Below are 27,022 nucleotides of genomic sequence, written 5' to 3' on the forward strand. Positions count from 1 at the left end.
CAGATTCATCAGCCTGTTGCCTTTTGTTGTACTGCCTCACTTTTTTCTCATGAAATATATACTTTGCTTTCTATATATCTCCTCGTTTTTCTGTGAATTCCTAGCTTAGGTGTGATTTCGTTACATTTACGTTTTACGTTGTTTGCGCTTTCTTTCTTTCTATCTTTCTTCTTTTTCTCGTTCTTACGGGGTATTTAAGTCTCGCAATATATTTGCGGAGGCAAGGAGTAATCAGAGAGTCGTTCATTCAGCCTTAGTTGAATCGTGCCGCCGCCGGCGTATACCGCACGCATCATTGGCCAGAACGACGCCGCGGCGCCGAGCCCGCGTCATAACAAACGCAGACATTTTGCATTGTCTTATGCGCGTGCCCCCTCTGGTTGCCCACGAGATGCGGATCCCAAGCACTCACCCCCGCCCGTGGCTAGCGACGTTCCTTCCGACCCTATCGCTGCCCGAATTGCCGGCGTTATAATGCGCCCCCGCCTGAGCGCTGTATCCGTTTAGGAAACCTGAATCTCGGTGCCGCTCGGAGGCACCGCTCGCGGTGCGGCATCTGTTTACGTCCTAGCGCGGCCGAGGAAGCGGGGAGGGTGTCTGTGCCGAGTGCCGTGAGAGGCTCACATGCATCGGGTGGCCGACCTGCGGGTAAATATTTGCCTTAGGCGGCCGCGGCAAAGTTGCGCACGGTAGCCCGCACCGCGGCTGGCGGCAAGCTGCATGCACTGGGCGCGCGAGCGCGTTCCAAACACGCGTGCGGAGCCAGCACACAAACTCCGTTCGCGCGCTGTCGAGGCGAGCGATCCGAGGCGCCGGGCCGAGAAGCGCCGCGGCGGGATCGGCGGCGAAGCCTGCTTTCGTTGAGATGGAAACGGCTTCGAACTGTTCGCAGCTTGTGGGACTGTCGTCACTAGACCGATCCGACAGCTCGCTCGATTGTGGAAAGCTGCTGCCCGCGATTTACGGTTTCCTCTGTGAAAAGAGATGGAGCTGTTTATTCGGCGCATTTGTGCCATTTGAACATTACGAAATAGCAGGATTAAAAAAAAAGAATAAGATCCGGCGTATACGTACAGAGTGATCGCATGGCTTCGAGAACGTTTCGTTTTACAAGCTCGAGAGGAGCGGGCTCTTGATCCTTTCACAGCCACGAAATTCTTCACCCTGGACGGACATTCGAACCACGAAGCAACATCACTGGCAGCGTGAACAGTAGCGAAGTAAGTGATTGCGGGATAGATTACGATAGATCAAATCGCGTAAAATTTGTTTTAGACAACCAAGGAGCATTTTGGCCAAAGATTGACAGCTTTTCGAAACTGTAGAGGCCGTGCAAAGGCGACGCTACTGACACACACGAACATTAGAACTATCTGATCGCGCGCACTTTTTGTATTGTCTCCTATCATTAACTCGGGACAATTAGGAACTCCAGAGGAAAAAAACAAAACAAGAAAATTCGACGCGAACCGGCAGCTCCGCCGGTTACGAAGGACTCGCGCGCAGCGCCTGCAGGCCCGCAGCGGGCGCCGCCGTGTAGGAGCACGTCTCGCGCACTGCTGCCCCCGTAATGCGGGAGACACATGGTGCGATTTTCCGTGCGATCAGTCGTACGGCGCGTCGTGTGCGACTTGCCGCATGCGGCGATTCGGGACACATGGTACGAATGACCGAGCGGCGGCTAGCTCCGCCCAGAACCGGCGCCCCTGCGTGGAAGTTTGGAATGCTGCATAACTTCGAACAGAAAGTGAAAGCAAACGTATTTGCACAGCTCTCTTGTTTGGAACAAACGATGACAATATAAACACGCCCATGGAAGCACTGTAGACGTGTTTCCACAAGGCCGCGTTAGCAGTAACGGCTCCTTTGACAGCCGCCGATGGCTGTGCCGGCAGGCACAGCTCGCTCGGCCACCGAATCCGACACCGGTGGCGCTTGTGACACGATCGCCGATCGCTTGCAGCTCGTAAAACGAAGCGTCTATGTTAGTCGGCACAACGTGTACGCAGTTATCCTACGCTTATATTGCAGCACATTTGATTTCATTGGCGCCGACAGAAGCGAACGAGCATGCCAGGCGAGCTTGCGATCGCTGGGAGACCGTGTAGGCCTAGCTCGCCGGCCGTCTATCCGAGGCCGAGGGCCCATGCCGATGCGTCCGCAGCTCGTAATTAAGCGCCTAAATTCATCAGCACAATCAATGCTTGAACATTTATGTTTTTCTTAAGTGAAAATACGGTTAGTTTTCTCGGTGCCGTTAGTAGCGATGAGTAAACACGCCACTCAGGCGAGCCGCTTCGTATAGACGATTGCTGGCGCATCTGCGCTGACGGCGTCCGTTTACTATATCGCACGACGTTTCATAACATGCACTCTTTTGAGGCCACTTTATTCTATAAGTTATTTCGTGTCAGAAACAAATTGCTGCTTATTTATGTGCCGCCGTCAGCGGCGAAAGAGGCCCTCGTTTCGACCAGGGAGAAAAAAAACAGACATGATCGGAGCGGCGAGGCGCTCGCTCGCCGGCTCCGCCTCGTCGGGTCTATGACGTGGCCGTGACGTTCGCGCTACCTGCGCTGTCATTGGCTGCGGTCGCCCGACCGATGCGGCGGTCGCACGAGAATATTCAGCAAGTTGGTCGCATGCGCGGCGTGCGATTCGGCGCCGCGTGCGGAGGATTTGGTTGAGAACCTGTTGAGTGCGGCTGCCGGTGCGAATGGTCGTACGACCGATCGCACCCAAAATCGCACCATGTGTCTCCCGCATAAGTCGGCTCGGCGGCCGCGAGCGAGCGCGGCAATGCGCGGCGCGCGACCAATCGTTAGGGCAACAGTGGCCCCGCCAAACCAAGCGCCGTGGACCATTAGAGGCGAACGTGTTTCGGGACGAACGTGTCCGCCAAATTTTATGGCAGATTAGCGCGCCGCCATCAACTATTAGCGGTTCCGCCTTGGGAGGGCCGTCGCGAAGGGCGGTTGCGGATCATTTCGATCCCAGCGAGTGCAGCTTGTTAGCTCGCCTAATCGACCGCTTTGTATTCGCTCGGCCGAGTTAATTGGACGATCCGCGGGGCGCGCGTCTTCCATTGCGTAGCACTTCTGGAGCTATAGGTAAGAGCGCGCGCTCGGGTATGTACGATCAAGGCGTTTTCTTTTCTATCTCTCTCTCTATGTGTGTGTGCGCCGCATACAACGGCTATGTGCAAATGACGAGTGTGGGCGTGTATGAATTTGATGACGTGGTTTCGCAAGGGCAGTGAAGTTTAGCCCCGTGGGTGTAAAAGCGGCTGCAGGAGAGGCGGGTTGGCACCGCCATGTTCGGCAACTGAAATCGCTCAACATTGCGCCACTGCCGAGACGCAAATGCGTGGCGTGCTACTACAACAATAATTAATACAATTTATGAGGCAGCAAAGCAATCCTTCCAACGCGCCCGACTAGCATTAGGGGCTGACTTAGTGCCACCACGCGCAATAATTCGGAAGTGATTCTATTGCACGGCAAATTTTACACGGCATCGTATACGCCATGAAATGTAACCGGGAAAAGCATGTGGAAATAGCGCTGATGCCTCTGTTTGTTCCTCCTCTATTCTTCACGTGCGCCTTCTTTTCTTTCCAAGATTTCAGCGCCTATCGACCGCAAGTCTAACGGTTCATGTAAATTAGTGAACGTAGTAGATGCGGACCTTGAAAGTGCCGTCATATATACAGACTTTGAGAAATCTTCGCTTGTCGAAAAAGAATCGACGATTTTGAGAGGGACTCCCAAATGGCTGCGGCTGCCAAAGAAATATATATATATATATATATATATATATATATATATATATATATATATATATATATATATATATATATATATATATATATATATAACCAGCCGTGGTTGTCTAGTTGCCATGGTGTTGGGCTGCTAAGCACGAGGTCGCGGGCTCGAATCCCGGCCACGGCGGCTGCATTTAGATGTGGGCGAAGTGCGAAAACACCCATGCACTTAGATTTAGGTGCACGTTAAAGAACCCCAGGTGGTCCAAATTATTCGGGAGTCTCCTGCTAATACCATATATGAAGTGAGCGACGAATGTTATTCTGGAAGTGTGCCTGCCTACAAGCAGGCTTTAACCCACGGCACGGAGGTGAGAGTTTTGTCTAGTTCACTAATCACAGCATCATTTCGCCAGCGCATTTCTGTGCCGCTGTTCACCTCGTAAGAAGCTCTTTCTCGCTCTCGCTCTCCTTCGCTCTCGGAAAGAAATGCGCAAATTACTTCCCTGTACAGCTGTACAGCCGCAAATCACCGCTATGAACGGATGATGGGAGCGTACGTTTTTCTTCCTATATACTAAGCTGGCGCCTCCTAGCTGCGAACGTGCCAAAGTGCGCAATACAGAACGTATTTCGCAGACGCTCATATACATTTGTCTTTTTCCAGTACATGTTTCGATCTGATGCAACCATCTGCATTTTTCTTTTCTTATCGTCTTGTATTTGTCCCGCAAAACGCATCTGGGCACGAAGGAAGATCGTGTTCCATCGGGGAGCTCCTTCTCCCGCTATACTCGAGCTCGCGAAGCACTGCCACCAGTTCTACACGCGGGACGCTGTATACTTTTACGCGAAGTCGTTTACGGGACTATGCATGACTGTGCACATGGCGGCGGGTGCGATCGAGAAGCAATCTGCCTTCTCGTGACCTCTTATGGAAGACAAACGCGCTGGCCCGCTTTCTTGCTTTACGGCTTCTTCTTGCCTTTCAGTCGTCGGCGCCGTTTTATACCGCTGCGGTCTTTCGTGCTCGAGCGGTTCCCCGGCAGCGGAGACCCTCTCCGCGCGCTGCGCGTGCGATCTCTCGAGCCATCTGGTCCCACGCGAAATGTATCTTCTTCGTCTCGCATATTTCTCCGCGTTGGAATTGCTGATACTCTCTCTCTTCCTCCGATTTTACCGACGCCGCTGTATGCTGTCACCATGCCCGAGGCCCGTGGGTGCGCCCGAGCGATTTCCTGGGGACTTCGTGCACTCCCCGAGCTACACACAGGCCGCCGCGCATATGCAGAGAGGGGAGTTGTTGGCGACGACGTTTTTGTGAAATCGATACTCAAAGTTTGGCAAAGGCGCGAGCGATGCGTTTTCGCCGCCGTTACTTCGCCACGGGGCGCCCCGGCCGCGCGCGTTCCCAAGCCCTCGGCAGCGAGGGGGAAAAAAAACGCTGGGCGCTGCTCGCGAGACGAGGGAGGACGCGAAACAAAAGGGGAAGCGAGGAAAGAGGAATGGCTGAAGATAAAGCGGCGACCCGCGAGCGGCGAGCCATGCAGCGGCGGGACCCGTGGCGCCATAAATCTTTCACGGGAACGCCGACGATGATCGCCGCCGAACAGCCGAATGACGACGGCGGCGACGATCGCCGATGGAATGGGCCTTCCCCAGCCGTCTGTCTCCCGGAGTGCGGCCGCACGGCCTTCCTTTTTCTTCCCACAGGGCGGCCTCCTCTTCCGAGGGAGAGGGGCGGCATCTGCGCGCCTTCTGCAGCGAGCCGCCGCGCGCGGTAGATGTATGACCCTCATTCCAGGCTTGCCACCCACCCAGCCGCGCTACAAACCGCAGAGGCTATACGCATGCATGCTCGCTCTCATATGGCGCTCGAAGGACTCGTCTTAGTGGCAATATTTTTTTTTTTTGCCTTTCTTCCCCCTCTCTATCTCTCTTTCGTTTGTCAAGAGGCTCCACCACGAAGGCCACAGCAGCACGCGGCTACAGTGCGCATTTTCCCGAAGAATCGCTCTCGGCCCAATCGACGATGCGTCTGTGTTTTCTTGCAGTCCCGAGGAATGAGGATAAAGGATGGTGGAATTCATCGATGATGCACAGCGGTCAGCGTCTGTGCATGTATCATATGTATGTGCGCTGCCTGCGAGTGCGCTGGCAAGGGGGGAGCACACAGCGCGATAGTCTGGAAACGTTGTGCCCGGGACCCGCCGAAGGGCGTATAGCTCGCTATAGCCTTTATTTTTTGGCCGAGGACCTCGCTGGGTCGCCTTCCATATTCGCCGCTCGATGAAAGTTCCGCTTTCGACACCGCACTTATTTCCAGTGATCAATGGTTGGCTCTACTGTCGCAGAAAGACCGTTTCTGTTATTATTGCTATTATTATTGTTATTATTTTTGTCCTCGTGGAACTGTGCCAATACTCTGCGAGCTCTATATGTTTCTTTGCCGGTACGTTTCTTTCTTTTCCTTTTCAAGCTCCCTTTAAATGTTTAAGTATATGTTTGTGCATTTAGGAGTATAAACTTTCGTGCAGGGACACTGATAACAAAGCACTTAAGAATCGCTTTGCTCTCTTTGACCTTCGGGCGATTTCATCCAGGCGCCATTAGTTTACCGTTGGAAAACTAAATGTACAATATTCTGTACATTTAGTGTTTCTGAAAGATGAGGTATATATTTTTTGGAGGAATAACCGTAATACGATGCTAACTTTTAACTCTGCGGATATACCGCACTCGTACGGCAGCCACACTGGGCGCAGAACCATTGTGACATCACAGCCGAAAGTCGCGCTCATCCTTACAAGCCACGGTCGATCCCCTCGATGGCCCGTTTGGTGAAGCTTGACATGTTGTCAAAATAGAGGCGTCAGTCAAACGTAAAGAGAGCTCTATATATCTATACAAAAACGAAACAGGGGCATGCCAAATGAAGGGCGTGCTTCGAGAAACTCAAAACGGAAGGCCGAATCCAAAGTGGTTGATTGACAGTTGCCCATTGATACACATTGCGCGTAGACGTTAAGTGCTCTCTGCGAGGTTCTCACACGACTCTTCTCAGAGCTTCTCTCGTATAGCCAACCACAGCGGCCCCCTCTTTTTCTCGTGCCAGTACACATACCCCCCTCCATAATCCAGGGGGCGCGTGAACGACGTCTTATTTATCCGTGGCCATTGAGAAGTCGCAGGCTCCGGCGACCCGTGTGATTCGGACACAATGCCGCCCATTGGCGAGCCCAAGTCAACAACAATAACTGGGAATCCCTCTTGCGCGAGGCAGCTTCCTCCTGACTCCCTGCAACGCGGTCCACGCTCCCGAAGAGAGGCGCGCGTTTGTGCCGACAATCCCCTTACGCGTCGCAGCCTTTGTGCGCATCGGGCGGCCCGCTTCCAACGGCTTCGGAATGCTTCAGCAGCACCTTGTGTTTACCCGTGCACAATTTCACCGCCTCCCGCCTTTATTTTTTTGTTTTCCTTCTTTCTTTTCTCCAAATTCTCACATCCATAACGGCAGCTAAATGTCTACGCAGTGGTCCAGGAGGCGCTTTGATCGTCCACTGGCTTTTATTGCTATCTTGCCCCCACCCCCCACCTCTAATCGCGTCCGATTCAGAATGAGTTTCCGAAAGGGATCGGAGGCATTTGCATGCGAATATCTCCGTACGTGTAGTTGCGAAAGCATTCCACGCCTGGAGCAGATTTGCACTTTATCTGGGCGATGCCTTTTCGCGGTCCTCTAGCTATACTGTATACGTAAACCGGTGTGAAAAAGGAGATTAAATGGAGACGTAAATAACGTCATCCGCTGCCCTCATTTGTCATAGACATTGTCTTCTATGCCCGGCCTTAGCCATTTATCAGAACAAGAAGCCCTGTTTCTCAGCGTCACTATTGCTTGGATACACGTACAGAAACTGTTGTATATGTGTATGTGCAAGCTAAACATATGCCGGGTTCAACGAAAGTCTCAACATTGGTTACTAGCTTCAACTTCAACTGCGCGTACTTCTTGTCGTATACTGTGCATGCCTTTCTCAAACAGGCTGTGTAGCCGCGTATCACACGTTGAATGTCACCCCATCTTTGTCCGTAAAACGAGCTTGTGAGGCTGTATTTATGATCACTGACTGCTTTCAACGTATGTCCGTATTAGCGCTTTCTCTATGAGGCGCTAGCCTCTTCGCTGCAAAGTTTTCTTTGTGAAAAACAGAATGTATATCAGTACACATTATCACTTACTTTAAGTGCCGTGCAACTAAAGTGTTGTTGAAGTTCCTGCAGGACACCAAGTTCGACGAGCGGCTCTAGCAAGGCAACTGTCTGATATACATAAGCACTCACCACTTCTCTTATCATCACCATCCATCCGAATACTTTCACGCCCCCTCCCTCTTCCCCAGTGCAGAGTAGCAGACTAGAGCGCACTAGCTCAGGTCGACCTCTCTGTCTTTCTTGTCAATAAATTCTATTCTATTCCATATATACTTTGTGTGCGCAAGCAAGGGAAGGAAGAATGGCAGAGTGGAATTCCTGATTTCAGCTCGACTTCAAGCACGACCCTGTCGCGTCGAGCTCGTGCAAACGAAGCTAGCAACATAAGCCGATTGCGTGTACTGAAAAAGGAGGATGGCTCAATAAAACTTGTTGCTGGGCGATTTGGTTCATTACGCTTGGCTTGCTCATTGTGTGCCGCTGATATTTCCGTGATGCTTCTATTAGTCGGCGTCGCACGGACGCCGATCAGAGGCGGACGATCGAAGACCCCTTCTTCTTCTGGTTCTCTCTTCCGATTGGCTTAGTCGAGCCGTAGTTCTTGCTGGACTGCATGTCGTTGGGGAGAAAAGGAGTACAGTCAGCCCTCATAGATGGCATCTTTTGCCTCGAATGCGGAGTCTGTGAACGGGATTTCATTCCTTATGACCATTACGTCATTATATACGACTGCATCTGTGTCGATGTATGTCCCTTGAAGAGAGAGAGAGAGAGAGAGTTGTGTACAGTGTCACGCAACACTATGCATATTGTCACACCATCTAGCCCATCTGTCCGCGCGGTTGAAACAAGAATGCAAAGTGCATATAACAATTCTGTACGCGTCTGTGCTTCTCAGAAACTCGAAAGGGAAAATTGTCATCCCTCCGAATCTAGCACGAAGCTATAAAGCAAACCCATGCGGGCTTCTCAACACCCTCATGTTTTGTCTTAGAAAGGCCAAGCAAGGGTAATAGATTTTGCAGATTCAGCAACAACTGGGCCTTCTTCGAAGAACAGCGAGGCGGTAGAAACCTCTTGTATGCCGCAGTGACGGCGTTTACCGCTGGGAGACGAGTGGGAGCATCGTCCCTAGCTTTGACGTGAAATCGAGGCGTTGAATATGTTCGAACCTTTCGCGAAGAGTGCGCACGTGTTTGATTGAGACTCGGGGCACAGAGGCGCGGCGCACACCGCGGCCGCTCGATTGCAGCGCGACGAAGCTTCGCTCGCGGGGCTGCGCCCACACCGCCACGCACAGCTGTCTGCGCGCCCGCCGGTTCGGCACGTCTCCATTTCCAGGAATGGAGACAAACGAGCAGGCTGCTGGCGAAATCGACAGCAGCATCATATTTATGAGCCTCCGAGAAACGTAATGTCGGGGCTTTGTAACTGGCATGCACTGACGTCGCCGCCGCCGCCATTTTCACGTGGCAAATCTCAGTGGTTCACCAATGCGGCGTTCGTGGAGCCAGCTGCAAGCCGTATATTGGTGGATGTGCCGTCGCTTTTGTCGGGCTTTGTGTCGGACGGCGTCGTGTTGTAGCGATGCGCAACATTATAACCTGGATCTCTATCGTGTGGCTGCCTGTTAAACCACTTGCTCGGTTCAATGTTGCCTATTAACGGGCGTCGAAATCGGGAGTACTGAAGACCCGCTGTTTATTCCCAAGTTATAGCTTTTTAGGCACGAGCAAATATAGAAACTAGGAAATAACCAACAATTTTCACACTGACTACAGAATATATCAGGTGGACGGACGGACGGACGGGCGAGTGGGCGGGTGGACTCAAGCATCCAATCAACCAACCAATTCGAAAACAAACAAACAAACAAACAAACAAACAAACAAACAAACAAACAAACAAAAACAATAAAACAGGCTGCCAAACGTCTCCTGAATGGGCAGCGCTCCTATATATACCTTGTTTGAAAAAGATGAAAACGAAGTTGCAGTACATTTACATTTTCTTTTTACAACAAGAAGGGTGCTCGACCACGTAAAAAAAAGAACGTAAATAAGAAAACCGAGTACCACGTGCTTGTAAAAGCCAATTAATGGTGTGAATGCTGACTCTGACAAGTGTTAAATGCATGCGCTTGGAAATAACCACAACCTGCCGCGGTGATCCAGTGAATATATGGCGCTTTGCTGCTGGAAACGAAGTTGTGGGTTCGATCCTCGGTCGCGGCGGCCTCGTTTCGATGAGGGCAGTGTTGCTCAGACGTTCACGTCCTTAGGCTTAGGTGCAAGGTAAAGAACCACAGGTGGTGGTCTAACTTACTCCGGCGCTCGCGTATTAACAGCCCGGATGATGATTCCCCTCATAAGCCACTGTGCAGTTTCGCGACGTTATATATCTCACACTTTTATTTTGAACTGTGCGCGGTATACGTACCTGGCCATCCTTCAGGTGTTGCGTGCCTCGCTCTTGCAGATCCCAAGTGCGGAGCGGCTGTTGGAGCTTCAGCGGCAGTTGGCGGACAAGGAGCGGGCACTGCAGGAGTCTCAGTCCCAGGTCTGCCTCAAGCTACACGAGGCTGAGGACAAGATCTCACAACTCGAAAGTGGTGCGTGTACATGCTATAGATGAAATGTCGCGTGTAAGACGGTGGCTTCGCTCCATTTCGAGCGCGCTGCTTGCTTTCACCTTGTTCAGCGCATCGTCTGCCGCCCGTTTGTTGGTAGGTTAATGTTAGCCTTCTGTTACTTGAAGGCCCGTGTGCTCAAAGGAATAAACAAACGAGAAGATAGGGAAACTCTAATTTTCCAGGGATCAGTTAATAACCGTTCAAATGAAAGTAGGACTCAATATTGAAACTGAGAATAAAGGTCCTTGCTTAATTTATATTCCATGAACCACGTGATCAAGACTGCAAGTACCCTCCCCCCCCCCCAAAAAAAAAAACTATCTCGACAAGATAACGCTCCGTTTCGGGTCATTATGAACAAGTACTCGACTGGCCAACGAGATACAGCCGCCGTAGCATTTAATCAGAACAATGAAAACTCACATATAGCGGCTCATCTTCAACAAACATGACCATTAAGGAACAAGCATCGAATGATCTGAGGAAAAATAAATGAAAATCAAGCCAGTGCACTCGAGGCACCCTAACCAGAAATGTTCAGCTCACTCAGCAGAAGCAAGAAGACGCTTAATTGGCGTTCGGGTTAAGTATGACAGGGACTCTACGTCAATGCTTGCGCTCTTTTGTTGACATTAATGGGGGCGCCCGCGAAAGCGGTCTTCGTAGGCGTGACAATGCTGCTGGGAGAGATCTCGCAATGTTTCTCGACATAGTATAATTTACGTCTCTTATAGGTCTCGAGGTAATTTCGATCGATGTCATTTATACTCCACTTGAACTTGTCATTCTGTAGCTGACCTCGACATTGTCCCTTCCACCGTGGTTCCGATGTACTGTCATGAGCAATATGAGCGGGAACGCACGAAGGCGTGTCAAATAGCCTCGAAACCGAGTTTGAGCGATACGCGGATGGCGTTGTCGAAAGCAGAGGGGAAAGGGGGGACGCTGTTCCGCTAACTGTTGGCACTGCCACCGCGCCTGCATTTGTCAAAAACGGCAGCTTACAGCATTTCACTGGCCTCCGACAGCCGATAATAGGGTTACGTGCACAGTAACTTACAGCGTCTTTTTTTTTTTTTTGCAGTCATGCTATGTTTTTTATAGTGCAGCTTTTAAGCGCCGGTTTCTGTATTTAGCGTAAGGTATCTTCAGATATACCAAGGTCGATCCAAATAGGTCGTGAAGCTTCGGGTGAAAAGCGGCTATGTCATTGCTCGAGATCGCGGATTTGATCCCGACCGTGGCAGTCGCATTTCGACGGAGGCGAAATAAAAAACCTCATGCACTTAGACTTTGGGACATGTTAAAGAGAACCATGGTGTCAAAATTAATCCGGAGTCCGCAACTACGTCGTACTTCACTATCCGATTGTAATGTTGGCACGTACAGCCACATAATTCAATTAAAGTTTGCTACTTCTGCCACGATGCGATGTGCCACGTCAGGCACTGATAATGCTCAACCCCTTATAGTGGTTATGAAATATGCCGCACAACAATGCCTCGACCAAACACATCTCCCTGTGTGTTCAGTGTACTAGCAGACACAGAGCAGTGGTTCACGCAAGGTATACATTTAACATCAACCCACCACTCTCATGTTAAACTGAACGTTGAAATAAACATTCGCCGTCAACATGACCGCTAATTATCGTCAATCGGAGAAAACTGCACAGAAAGTTTCGCTTACATCGACTGCACACACTCGATCTGCATAATCTTTTTTTTCTGTTTTGCCGCCTTTTTCTTTCTGCTGACACTGCACGAATTTGGTCTCTTGCTCGGCAAGAGACCGCGCTGTCTAGCACTGCGCTCCCAGGGTAATGAAGTCACTTATTATTCTTTCAGATACCTTGCCACCAGTGCGCGTATGTTGCCTTAGGGGTAGCGGTCCGTAAAATTCAGCGGTGTATTATACTTTAATGTGACATATATGCGGCGTTCTGTGTGGATGGATGGATGAACTTTATTGGGGTCCTATGTGGCTCACGTAAAATTATTACCTGCAAGTGTTTCGCAACTTGAAAAAGAATAAAAAAAAGAAAGACTTCACGGAGGAGTTGTTTAAACATCGGTCAGGATGCCAACCTTGAGCTTCGTGATGTTCTCGGACCTTGGAAGGTGCTTTTGACTGTCTTACTTGATACATGACACTAGTCAAGTGACGTTGAACTTATTCCGTTCGCATATATCCATTTTGTTGCAGGACTTTGTCGCCGTCTTCCTTTCTTTCTGTATTTCTTGAATGGCAGTTACCTCAGTTTGATTAAAATTTTTACTGCTAACTTTTCAATTTTCGTTTGCTCTTTCAATTTTCATCCCAATGACCTGGCGTAACATGCCAGGCGTCTGAATAGGCCTCCAGCTTTAATTAATATCTTTCGCTCTTTCTGCAAACGCTAACTTATAAGTAGACTGTCAAAAAAGAAAAAAAAGAAGAAAAACGAGAAATTCATGAGAAATAAATGGCAGGGCTGCGAAGATTAGAGAATATTTGTAACTCTTGAGGAAGCGCGATCGCTAACAGTATTTGAGCTTGACTGCAGCACATTGCTCAGCTACGTCTGAAGAATGCACTAACCCGGGAGTTAAAGAGAGCGGACTTGATCATATCGGCCACGCCGCCCTCGCTAAGTGCTGTCTCCCTTTCTAGCATTGAATTACGTTGTTTAGACGTTTAAACTAAGCTCGCCTCTTTGGTTCTAAATCAGTGATCAGCGCTGTTGCCCAAACAAATCTATCTATCTATCTATCTATCTATCTATCTATCTATCTATCTATCTATCTATCTATCTATCTATCTATCTATCTATCTATCTATCTATCTATCTATCTATCTATCTATCTATCTATCTATCTATCTATCTATCTATCTATCTATCTATCTATCTATCTATCTATCTATCTATCTATCTATCTATCTATCTATCTATCTATCTATCTATCTATCTATCTATCTATCTATCTATCTATCTATCTATCTATCTATCTATCTATCTATCTATCTATCTATCTATCTATCTATCTATCTATCTATCTATCTATCTATCTATCTATCTATCTATCTATCTATCTATCTATCTATCTATCTATCTATCTATCCGGTCTCTCTCTCACTCTCTCTCTCTCTCTTCGGCTGTGATCAGCAAGTGACGGGACTAGGGCGCACGACAGTGGGAAGTGTCGCTGACTCGTGAGAAGAATAGAATGGACGAGTTGGGGAGGGGAGGGGGCGCTAGCTTGGCGGAAGTGCTGACAACGGTTCAAGGAAACTGCTCTGCAAAAACAAATTACGCGCTGCTTTTCTCCGCGACACCGTGTTGCTTCACGGAAGGTGGGCGGCACGGGATCGCATTTGGCACCTTCTCGGCCTTTGTCTCGAAGAGAGGAAACCTTTCTTCTCAGCCTCCGGTCCTCCCCATACGAGCATTCTCCATCTGTCTACATTTTAAAATTAGTTTAATTCTTGGCAAGTTGTGCCTGAATCAACCACTGGGAAGGGACCCGAGTGATTGACATTTTGGCCGCAGCAAAAAGAAAAGCAGGGAATAGAGAAAGAGATCAAAAGGGAGACTGATGGAAGCATAGACGCTAGTGCGACACGTTGCGTCGTTATTGCTTAATCCAGTGCGCCAATAACCTATGATATCATAAAGATAGCAAAGGACGAGAGAAGGTCGAAAAAAAAAGTAAAAGTGCAGTCAGGTCTTGTGGTGAAGGTGGCTGCGGGGATAAATTGTGCAGCCAAGTGGTAGTTTCTGGCTGTTTCAGCACTTAATTCTGATTCTGACTTGAATTTTTCTCGTCCGTAGAATTTATTTGCTTTTTGGTATCGTGCTCCTTCTCGTTTGCCTATAATAGTGGCCTTGCTGCCAGGCTTTGAACTTCGTTCATTATCATTAGATAATAGTTTGATTAATGATAACTGCCACGCCAAATGTTGTTCCAGCATATCGTGCCGTACTATCTCTGACTGTTCGCTGCGCTCTATTTCGAAAACGCTTCGAGCTTTGGCTAGCTAATCTCAATGAGGCATCACGTATCGCGTCGTTAAGAAGTGCTTCAGTCCTTTGTCTACCGCTTAAGTCTTACACTTGACATCCTGCAGAGCTGGCGCTGAAGCGTCTGTATACTTTGGAAAATGCCGAGGTAATTTTCTTGGCAGTAAATTGCTTGCAGCTCTGCTGAGCGTCAAGCTCAATAACGGACGTAGCTGTGAATAAGCACGCACCTTACACTTCATTATAGTTATCTTGTTTTCCTCCTTCTTGTGTGATGTTGGTTTCCAGCACCGTATATATATATATATATATATATATATATGGCTTCCAACTTTGTCGACGTCATTCGTTGACATTCGCCGGGCCGCGTATGGGCCGTACGTTATACGCGCGCAGTCACTTTTTCACGTCCCATAAGGCCCCGCCACAGTTTCTTTCGGCGCCGCCTAAACTTCTCACCGCGATGATTAACTTATACGGCGTGGAGAGAAAAAAAGAATACGATGAAAGAGCGACCGTCACGAGCGGAGGCGCGACACCGTCGGTTCTGAGGTGAAGATTTACCTTCCACGCGGCCGACTGAATGAAGGCGTCATCCTATTATGCAGTTTTCTGACGCTTCTCTCGCTTTTTTTTTTTTCCCCTTATGATTCCCTCTTTGGCCGTCTCGGGGCCATCCACTTGTCCCGCCAAGATTGCGTGCTCTTTCCCTCGCCCATCGAGCCGCGTCCGATCGTCGCTGCTGTGTGTACATAGAGGGAACCAAAAATCGGGTTCTGCCGGTGCTCGTCGACAGCGAAATGTGGAATGGGACTCGAGCACGCACACGGACGAATGTCGAGGTGCGGAAGGGACGGCTGGTGCCATTGTGTTCCGCTCGTGATCGCAGCTGCAAATTGAACTTAGGCTCCGCGGCGTATACGCGAGCTATGGACGCCAGCTGTTTCTGCATATCGGTGCGCCTCCGAGTGCGAAAGGGGAGACTAGGCCGAGAGGAAAAATAAAACGGGAAGAGAGCCGCCTGTCACCAGAATGCGGCAGTCACGGGTAATATATATATATACGCGCTCAAGGAAGAGTGAATCGGAGGAGTGAATTATCTCCTCTCCGGCTCACAGAGCTGATTAAAACTAGCGGCGTGATCTCTTGTCTCTCTCTGTAGCCGCCGCTTGCGCGCACGTCGTCGGCTCCTGTCCAATCGAAGAAACTAAATTTTGCCGAGGATACGGTCACATCTATGGGGCGGAAAAACTTGGGGAAGTTAACCTCCCATCGTGCTCTCCTTGTTTCCAACACTCTTCGTCGATGACTGCATCGACGGGAGAGCGGCAGCTTTCTTGGCTCGTACTGGCATTTGAAGTGCTCGCTATGCCTATGTCTTACAAATGCACGCCAAGCACAGACGTTGTGCCCTCCTTTTGAGAGACTACACACATGGAGAGGACGGGTGTAGTTGTTTTATGATGCATATTTTTTTACGCATGCATTACTGCAGTGTGCTTGTGTCGTGGGAGATGAGTATTATACAAATAAAATAAATAAATGAATATTTCAAATCTTGTAAAAATGCTATGTTATGAGCTGAGTTTAAAGTGCCCACCGCATCTGTTATTACGTTCTTGGGTTTCTTTCAAAACTGAGTTGCAAACCATAGGAAAGTAGAGAACTGGCTAGATGACGAGGCAGATCCTTTCAGGTTCTGGTTTGGATGGCGCTGATATTTAAAAGAAACTGATCGCAGGGATCCTCTTTTTGTTGCCGCTGATTATGATGATAATTATTATGATGGCGACGGCGCGCACTTGCGAACATGTGCACTATACACGCCAAGCTTGCTCTCAAGGAGGCTTACAAGCGAGCCTTATTCGCGCAAGGCGATCTAAAAACTACAGCATATATCCTGTTACGGCGAAGTATTCGTTCATTGTATAGCTCCGAAGATCTCTTAAGTATTGTCAGCGCATCCGTACCTTTTTTGTTTTTCTCCTCGATGCTTTGCAAGCTGCACGTGCGAAAACGCATTTTTTTTTTTTTTTGTGCTAGGACTTCTGCATAGTGATTGCACAGTAGGCCTTTGGTTCAGTGAAAGAGGTTCGACGGGCACCGTTCGGGAAAGATCGATTGTCGGGAATTGTTCGGCGGTTTCTTTGTATACGTCGTGTCACCTCTTTCTTTCTTCTGTGTCGTTCTTGCTCTCTAAGGCGTATTTACACACCTTCAGCTCGCGCATTTCCTCCTGCCGCCCATTTGCCGACACCGCTCAGGAAACCGTGCTCCACGCATCAGCTGTGAGCACCGATTCGCTCTTTGATTTATGCCGCCGCATTTGCGCCCGTGTGGTCGGGCTGCTGTGCGCAAGCTTGGTCCTGGTGAAGGGGCCGATGGATTTACGAAAGGAATCTTCGACACTTTGGTGAGCTGCAACTTGACCTTTTGTATGACGAACGTTCTGACGGGCCGCGGGAAATTCATTGGGAGTAAGTAGCAGTAAATCTTCGTTAACATGACAAGTTACATTACAGCCTCGTCGGAGTTTGTCTGTGGCGGCCATGGTCTCACCATAATATCGGGAACACTAGAGTATTTAATCTCAACGCACAACCGTATTTCTACTGTCAAAACTGCGCGGACGCTTGACTGTTTATAATTATCATACACAAGCGCGCGAAAAAAATACAAAAAAAACCTCATGCTCAATAAGAGTGGACAGTACTTGACTGAAACGTACATTTCTCGGGTGGCTTGGATTAACCTTTGCTGGTTGAAACCGCAGCATTCGGGAACCAAAGTCGCCTTCGAGCGCCAGCGTTAAGCTATCAGGTACCGCTGTCTGAAAGCGAAACATTCCCAAGAAAAACGGGGCCATTTTTCGGGGCGCGTCATCAGCTACAATGCTGCTGCTTGGATGTCAAGCTTGAGGATGATTTCGAAGCAATGGCGGCGCGTTTGACGTCATGCTGCTGCTCGTGTTTTTGCCATGACGACTACACACTGCATTTGCGTTGGTTATTGCAACGGCCCAATTTCGTATTCCGCCTGAAACCACAGAAACTGAGCCGCAGCTGTCGCTTGAATCTGCTGTAAGCTTAATTCTGTACTACATGCGGTTCTGTAATATAACTACCTACGCGGAATTATAGGTTCCTATTCCACAGACTTCTACCTGTTCCTGTTGGATTTCGACTGAACAGGGCCTATGATACTTGAGATTTTCATAATCTCATGAATCTGTCAAAATCTCTGACGCCCTCTACTGTGATTCACGGCCCTTGATGCTGATATCCCTCTTAATAAACTATCAGTTATATTCTTTGCATGTTACATGCGCCATCTAACTCACTTCTCCCGCTTAATTTCAACTATAATATTATCTACTTGGGTCCACCTTTCACAATGACTTCTTACCATCTCGTATTATTATAACTGAGTGTTACGATGTTAGGCTAGGAATTACTGGTTCTCAGTGAAATTATTCTTCGAATCAGTCTTCATGGTATTGCCGAAGAAGTATGCAAACGAAAACTGCACAGATGTCTGGAAAGACGCTATACGTAGGCTAATTGTGCAACACGTCGCATGGGTAACACGCATCGGTAAGCTGTGTGTTGTTTTTTAACGCCTTAAAGGATAGGTGTAATGAATCAATACCAACTTGCCCAGCAAGAAGTTCTCTCCAGGGTAACACAAAGCTCAGACTAGTTGTGCCTCGTCTCTTTAGTGTTTACCAGCCCCGCGAAAGCCCGAGATTACACCCGCAAACTACGTAGTATGCTTCATTGTGCTCGCCGGCTGTTGCGTTCGACCGGTAAGCACGAAGTACGGCTTCGATTCTGGCAACGGCGTCGTCATGCCAATAGAGGCGGCACGCTAATGCGCCCGTATCGAGGTATTTGACGACGTTGTCTATCGAAAAAAAAAGAAAAAAAGGAAAGAGAGACAGGAAACGCTTAATAAAGGTCGTTTTCTAAACCGTAGCGTATCGCATTACTATTTGTTTAGTTTCGTAGTTTTGTAGCTAAACGTCCTTATGCATTACCTGCAAGGTGCTTTTTACAGATCCATATTAATTGGCATTTCGATTCCTTTGAGTGCTGACAAAACAGTCTCGAGTGAAAAAAGAAATGGCGCTTTCAGGATCACACAGTTTACGTGCCGCGTGTCGAACGTGTCGGGAGGGTATTTCCATCTAGAAGTAGAATGGTGCAAAGGTGACCGGACGTCGAATTCAAAGCTCTGTATTCGTAGCTAATGTTTGTTACCGGTTGGTCGCCTTTGCTGTCTTTGCTGTCACGATCGGCAGGAATTGCTTCTCAGGAACAATTGTGTTGTACAAAAGAGATTTGGCTCCGTGTTTTTTTCAACATTGCAGTCACTGAGTGGTCCCGCTTAGAATTATAAACTGGGACACATTGTTGTTCCAAACACGAAAACCAAAATCATAGCTGGCTAAGGCCTTGGGTTGAGTGAGCGGGAATTCGTGTGCTGTCTGAAGGTATGTGCGAGAGTCTACAGCCGTTCCACATATGGTTTGAAAACGTTTCTATACAGATTTTCCTCGCGAAGCTCCTCGGCATCAGAGTAGGAAAGTATCGGCGACTGCTGCACCGCCATGTCTCTCCATGCCCCCCTCGCCTCCAGTCGCAGCGATTTACGTTAAAAGACTGTCCCTGTCTACGTAATGTCCAGTTTCAGCGCGTTTTAGTCAGTTCGTTTGTCTTGTGGCGGAGTTGCGTCGTCGTCGTCGAAAACGTTGACGCGAGCAGCCCGCTAACTTTGATAAATTTCTGAAATTGCACCTGTCATGTCGTTCAAAGCCATGTCTCCAAATGTCTCGCGATTAGTTTTCCCGCAAGCTGGCTCTGCCCCACTTCGATGCAGTTGCTTCTTTTTTTTTCGCTCATCCTTGTGACCAAAAAATTCATGAGGGGTGTCGCCGACTGTTGCGTCGATTCCCGCTGTTTCCCCACCTCCCCATATGTTGCCAGTGCTTCGCTCTGCATGCCACTCTATTGGTAGCCGTCACGGAACAGTCTTTGTTTTCGCTTTTCGTAGCCTCCGTGTACCTAGATGCCGTGCACCGCGCAGCGTAATGATCCGCGACAGGCCACTTCCAGCCTCCGCAGCGGCTTCGTCTTGGCCTCTTTTTTTCGTACTCTGGCATAAAGTCGTTTGCTGACATTTAAAAAAGTGGCTTTTTTTCCCCCACTTTTCCCTCATCGAAGCGGCGTGAGCGATATTCTTCACTGACATCGACGTTGACGGAGAGCGGCGTTACCCTTTGGCTCTGACGGCGGCCGACCGATGGTCACAGCAGCCTCGCCTGTTCTAACGGCGATTGAACGCTCATCTTTGGAACATATGCCCGTCAACGTCTTTGACGTTGCGTAGGAAATACCAGGGACTTGTATTGCCGATCAACGCGCTCGATCGCTGACGGTGCGGCGAGTCAAACGCACCGGCCACAAGCCTTCCAGAACTTGTGAAAAAATTTAAATGCTAAAGCACGGGGCTGTTTCGTATTGCTCGAATGCTTGAACACTGGTTGTTCCGTTCCCGTTAAAAAAGAAAGATAAAAACGTTGTGCAATATCATCGGTGATGACGTGCCCGTTCTCGAAGCTACGGTTGTGGCCATCTGTTATATTGAGCGTTGTATATGTGCTGCGCCAGTCGCCGCCTTTATGCTATTGCGAAATGGAGAAATAACTCTCGGAAAGTCGTATTCACACGTTGTTTAAGCACGGCAGCAAAGGGTTACTGAATAAACGTGTCTTCTTTTTTTCTTCGTTTTTAAGTAAGCTCCGATTATTAATGCGCACACGTCAATGCGATTATTATTCGTGCAACCTATTATTGGTGCAACCTAGAGAGATAGAGAGAGAGAGAGACTGCCTCTCATCGCGACATGTGTATAGCACACGACGAACTCCTGCTTCTGGTACTCCTTAACGTGCGCGCGTACAGGCGCACAAGTTTGATTGTTCTGTATAGTTTTATTTATTTGCTATATGTATTTGTTAGTTAGTTAGTTAGTTAGTTAGTTAGTTAGTTAGTTAGTTAGTTAGTTAGTTAGTTAGTTAGTTAGTTAGTTAGTTAGTTAGTTAGTTAGTTAGTTTAACGAAATGAGAAATTGTGGTAACAGATAGGTCGCCAGTTTCCTATACAGCGATAATGTGTCGAAATAATGAAATAGCGGTGACAAAGGTGAATGGAGCCCAATACTACCGTAGTGCGGCTCACTAGGTTATACTGAAAACAGCACGAAGGTCGGTACTATTAAGTAAGAGCAACAAACGACCAAGCGCTTCGTCGTTTGTGTTCTTGCCTTATCGTCCCTTTCTTCGCGCTATTTAAACTTCACTAGGATACGCATCCCGATTATTTGCATAATAGAGAAGACCTGAAAAAAAAAATGTGGAGCTAGAACGCTCCGGAATGTTTCTGTGAGAGAACACAACATTATAGATAATCCTTGGGTAAACAGCCTCACAGGATATGTGGTGAAATCATTTACTTCTACAAAGAAAACGAAAACTAAAAATAAACTGTAAATGGGTCGTACTTCCCGCAACTTTCTTTTCTTTAATATAGCACAAGACATTAGAAACGCCTACAGGAAAATCAGGGCCGGAGTCGAACGACAAAGATATAAGTGGCTCTCAAAAGGTACCGGAAACGTTAAAAATGTATTTTGAACTGTTCGAAAACAGAGACGCGCAGCGAACTTTGGCGACGAATGCGCGCCCCCGCAACCGCACGCCCAGGCTAGGAACGCAACGCCGACCAGGCCGGCACCGCAGATACACCGCTTCGGGCGCCGCAGAGCCGTCGCGCGAGAGCACGTGCGTGTCGGTCGGCCCCGCGACGCCGTTGCTCGTGAGCATGCACGTGCCCTGAGCGGAGAGAGTCCGGCCACGAGAATGGGCGAGAGCGCCACAGAAAGCGTATTGCCTTTAAGAGAGATACGAACGAAAGGTGTAATACTGCCCAGCGACAAGATGAGCAGCTTGATAAAACCACTTCGAGTGAACATCGTCACGACTCGTTGCCATTGTCAAACAAAATGTCTCCACGCCGGCAGTGCGAGGGATCGCGGGAAGGTGTTTATGGCGTAGCGTGCCGACGTCACGAGCGGCCCGCGCGTCAGTTCTCTCGCCACAATCGACTTGTAGGAGGAGAGGCCGCTGTGATCGTGATGTATATTGTTACGAATGATCGATCGCTTCTTGACGCCGCCTTAAGGTTGTGGAGGCGCTAGTGGCAGATCGTGTCAGCCGATGCCGATGAATGGGTCACGGTTTCGATGGCGAGGCGTCGGCAGTAGGCAGCCGTGCTGCGCTGTGCCGATGACTTGGTGCTTTCCTGCGGGGCTTATCCCGGCGAGTGGGAAAGGCCGTCCTCCTCTTTTGGAGGAATCTTCCGTTCGCTTAACCGTCGTCGTAAGTGTGCCTGGTTCCCCTACGTTTACGTGTGGTCTTGCGAACGATGCGAAGCTCATTTGATCAATTGTTTGGTCATAAGTCAGACATTGGCTAAGTGGGTGGTTCATTATGTGAGTGAGTGAAGTGAAGTAAGTGAGTGAGTGAGTGAGTGAGTGAGTGAGTGAGTGAGTGAGTGAGTGAGTGAGTGAGTGAGTGAGTGAGTGAGTGAGTGAGTGAGTGAGCGAGCGAGCGAGTGAGTGAGTGAGTGAGTGAGTGAGTGAGTGAGTGAGTGAGTGAGTGAGTGAGTGAGTGAGTGAGTGAGTGAGTGAGTGATGATTGAATGAACGAGTGAGGGAGTTATTCAGTGAGCGAGCGAGCATGCGAGCTTAGCATTATTACTTAATTACTTATTACTTAATTACCTAATTATCAGTATTGCTTAATTAAGCATAATTACTTAGCATATGCTATAATACTCCCGTACCGAGGGTAATTGCACACTGTCGTCATGATGACGTCTCCGTGAGTGCAAGCCAGCTCTATTGTGGTGCGCCTACATTGACGTTGCGACAGGCCAAATTCGATCTTTTAGTTGTTGTTGTCAGAACCTTACCGAGCGGGCATGAAACGACCGCGTTTGTGCTTCTTAACAGAGACAAACGCATTTTCCCCACTTTCTGTTTTCTTTTTCTCTTTCACGAAAGATACCTGCTTTTCGTAGTGGGAAGATGGTGTCACGCGTACGAAAGAAAGTAAATATAGTTCAGTGGCAAAGAGCTCCTAGAAAAGGCTGAGGTTTATATTATGCTGTTCGTTGCTAGTGACTGGTGGTCACTAGTGACTTTAACAATAATTAACCTCGACTATTAGTGACCTTATCGTCCTCACCCGTTCCCTCGCTGCTGCTCTCTGGTGAAAATGTGCATTCCCCGTAAAAGTTTCTTACATATATGAAGTAATCAGTCGCAACAAAGCTACTTGTACTGATCCTCGAAGACAGCTTTTCGTGCAGAGCTTTTGCTGTATAGCAACGTGGCACTGATGTGTTCATTTCTTCGTTGCAGCCTTGGAACACACCCAGTGTGAACTGCTGAAAGCTAGGGGTAAATCGGACACCAATGGAAGGTGAGTTGCCTCTGATATTTGCTCTCCTCAAGAAATTCTTATTGATTGATCGCGTCTTTCTTATAATTCTGCTGGCCCATTCTTTTACAAGTACCTGAGCTCTCTTTTTTGTATTTCTTCTTTCTTGTCTTTATTTTTGAGGAAATAATAATGATAAGTTACATTAAAGAACGTGTTGATGTTGTTAGTGGAGTGATCGTTTTTATTTCGAAATGGCACGAAGGGGCGATGCTTAGAACTCGGGGACCTTTTCTTGCATGCATGAAACTATTAGTGGCACGGACTCACTGAGGGCCCCTAGTTACTGAAACCATTCCTAATGAAGGTGGTCCTAATTAGAGATCTCGTGGTATAAGTATAACGAAAGGGCTTCAAAGGTGCGTTACCTCGCGTTTTGTTATCTCATGTGCGAAATGCCCACATGCGTTGTGCGTACAACCACCTCAGCAGCGTTCAAAGATCGTGCAGCTTGAACTGGTTCTTCTGGCATCAAATCCGGCCGTATGCTCGTGTGTGTCGTCATGGCCGACAAAACATTTATTTATTTATTTATTTATTTATTTATTTATTTATTTATTTATTGCAACTATTGGTGTGCAAGTCTTCTTAGACTTGGAAAGTGCGGAAAGCGCGTAAAAAGAAGCGGCAACACACGCTGAAATAAACTAGGGAAATCGTACGCAATGATGACGTACAGCGCGAGATACCATGCTCTAGATTTATTCTTTTCCTACGCGGCCAGCTGCTTTTCGATGTCCCTCTGCAATGGCGGAATGCCTGGCCGTGTTTAAAGCGGTGTGCAGCCTAATTTATTTTTGTTTACCTTGCCTATTTTACTTACATCGGTGTTCGCGCTGGGGCGATAGCGACGAGCAGATAGCTTTGCAGCGGTATTGAAGCGACCCAGCACGCATGAAAACGAGTTGCCAGTGACACGAAAATAGGTCATCCTATTTTCTTATTTTACGTCCTCGGCAATTTTGCCGAGGCTATATTGCAAAAAGAGAGAGACGGGGGGGGGGGGGGGCAAAGGGGAATAGAAAAAGGAAACGAGGGAGAGAGTGAGCACTGAGTGCCTGTGGAAGTATGCACAGGGACACTATAAACGGTCTCTTAAGCCGGTGCACTTTTATAGTGTACTAGTGCACGAGTCGCTTTTCGTGCCAGCGACGGGTGTGGCCACGGTCCGAGTATCTTTGACTCTGAGAACGGTCTTGAGTCCAGCCGGTTTAAACTTGTCCGCAGAGAGAGGCGTCGTACATCGTAGCGAGGGCAGGTACACAATGGGTGCTCGACGGTTTCCTCGCACCTACAGGAGTCGCACACCGGCTCTCGGCCATTCTCATACGGTAGGAGTAGGCGTTCGTGAACACCACTTCAGCCACAAGCGGCACAGCAAGGTTGTTTCGCCGATGGCAGCTGTAGCCGTAGCATGGGGTCCGTACAATCGGCAATTGAAGGCACTTGAACTCCAGAAATCTTGCGACTTTTTGCGTGTAAGCAGGCGAAGTTCCCTGGCAGCGTCCGACCTCGCCAAAGGTATTGGATGCGACTGGCTGTCTTCCTGGGCAGACTGTGCAGTCCTGTCAGGAACGTTTTTGGCCACGATGCCACAGTGAGCAGTACTCTATTGAAAGATAATGTTGTGCCTTGTTTCCCTGATGTCAGATATCATCTGCGCGTAAGGTCTGCGATGTAATGCAGACTGGATGCTGTGAAGAGCGGCCTTAGAATCACAAAATACGACACGTTTCTCTGTCGGCTCTTCGGTGGCGTACGTCATAGAGGCATGGGGAGCTGCAAGTTCGGGCAACGTAGATATAGTCATACGTGACAATTTTAATTTAACTATAACCTGCTTAGCTGGAATGGCGAATGCGGCAGGTGAGCTCGTAGGTGAGGTCAAACCGTCGGCATATATATGTATGCGGTCATGATACGTCTGGTGCAGTAATATGAGTGCCAGTTGCTTCAGAGCCGGCGATGAATGATTGGCCTTCTTTGTAATTCCGGGAATAGCAAAATTCACTTGAGGCGGTCACAGGCACCACAAGAGACAGGAAGGCTTCGCCGCCGGTGTATAAGAAAATAAAGTTTGTACCACCACCACCGGTGTATAAGATGACGGTATGCACTTTTGATGAGCGCTAATCACTTTCAGAAATGTCGCTTGAGGTCTCTCGGCTGATATGGAGGCTAAGTGATGGTCGGGGATCCTTGACAGATGGCGAATGTGCGCTTTGAGGGTGTCGACAGGTACGTGTGTCTGGATCATATGGTCTTCCGCGATGGTACTTGTCGCTGGTGTTGAGGTGCATCGAGGCAGCCCTAAATACGTGCGTAGGGCTTGATCTTGTATGCTCACCAAAGTGCGAATGTTATATGGCAGGCGAACAGGCAAACTAAAGACCTACCGCACAACATAACATTACTTATAACTATGGAGGACTGCTAGCAAATGTGGCCACACAAAATGTGATACCGAACGTCAAATACCGTCTGTACGCTGAATATAATTTCGTTCTTAGAGGCTTGTACGAATTTCACACGAACCATCGAGGACGGACACAACAGTGCTTACTAAACAACTGGTCCTGTTTAAGTGCGTGCAACCAAGCCGTGTCGCAGTGTATCACAATGAGTGGTGTGATTTCTAAAGCGCCCTTGCCAATGCGTTGTGGCATCTTTTCGGATGTCACCTGTCGGGATTCCGAGTGTTTCCCGCTTGAGAAAGCAGTTCTCTTGTAAGAACGCTCCGTTGCGCTGTACCCACGTGGGAATTGGTTTTGCTACGGATTTCACTGTCTCCAGGACCTTTTTCACCTGCTTCTTTTGGTTTGAGCCAACGCCATCATGTCGGATGACAATGCATTGCAGTTACATTGTCGGCGATGAAAAGCTTTTTAATGTCCCCGATCTGGTCGTCTTCGGCGATATGGCATAATATGTGGTTATCTATCGTCAGACTCTTTGCAGTTCGTTCATTAGAAAGCTTGCTGCACGTTAATAAGTACTCTGGGCAACACCTTACTTATAGTCGGTGAAGTGATTCTGAGGCGTGTTCGTGCGTGTGTCGCTTCGTGCAATCCAGCCAGGCCGCAGTTGTCACTAAATCGCATTCTGTAAAGTCGTGCGGATTGAACGATGGACATTGAGCATAAAGTTTCCGGATGCGTTTAGTACATCATTAACTAAGCTAACAACGCCAGTACCAGACTTAATTACTGGTTTCCTCTGCTTGCTGGTACTTTTGTATGGAACGTATTTCGTTCATGCCCCGCTACATTTCATTACAGGGACGAAGTTGGGAATTAGGGGAGGGGTTTCAGATCATTCAGTATACACAGCAAACTTTGGCAAGCGACGGGAGCAATTTGCGAGCATGTATTGCGATCGGTTTGGGGACAGAATTTCGCAATCTCTGTAGTAAAGAGGGGGAGTGGGGGGCGGGAATGGAAGAGGTACGCCATAAAGATGGCCAAGTTAAGCGCATTACACGTTTGACTGAAGTGTCACATAAACGGCGCGATATTATCGAAATACAGCCGCGCATGGAACACGTGATTGGCAATGAAGGGATCTTGAATGAGTTGGGGGCTGACAGTGATGCAAGGCGCGTTTCCGTCGCGCTATGACAGGGACGTTGCCGCAGGCTTCTTTCTTGCTTTTCGCCTCCACTCTTCATTAATTTGACGAGGTTGTTTCTTCAGTGTTAAGTGCTTCGCTCTATGATGACGCAAGTACAAAATGTGGGTGGACAGTACACCTAAAATTGCGACGCAGCTATAGCCACCCGAACAACTGTATAGATATGTTTAAAGCATCAAACAGAGATAGACAGATTTAGTGAATTGTGAGGTTCAC

The 27,022-nt window shown here is 48.5% G+C and overlaps 1 protein-coding gene across 11 annotated transcripts in view; it reads left to right on the top strand.

Annotated features, from left to right (window-relative positions):
• ct (homeobox protein, cut) overlaps positions 1-27,022 on the top strand; it is a 760,713-nt gene that overhangs the window by 661,343 nt on the left and 72,348 nt on the right. For all 11 annotated transcript variants that reach the window (XM_070534591.1, XM_065427446.1, XM_070534592.1 and 8 more), the window contains 2 exons: positions 10,460-10,592; positions 23,098-23,158. In XM_070534591.1, coding sequence (XP_070390692.1) covers positions 10,460-10,592; positions 23,098-23,158 — 194 coding nt within the window. The remainder of the gene's footprint in view (positions 1-10,459; positions 10,593-23,097; positions 23,159-27,022) is intronic.

The sequence above is a fragment of the Dermacentor albipictus genome, chromosome 2, assembly GCF_038994185.2.
Source record: "Dermacentor albipictus isolate Rhodes 1998 colony chromosome 2, USDA_Dalb.pri_finalv2, whole genome shotgun sequence".
NCBI lineage: Eukaryota > Metazoa > Arthropoda > Arachnida > Ixodida > Ixodidae > Dermacentor > Dermacentor albipictus.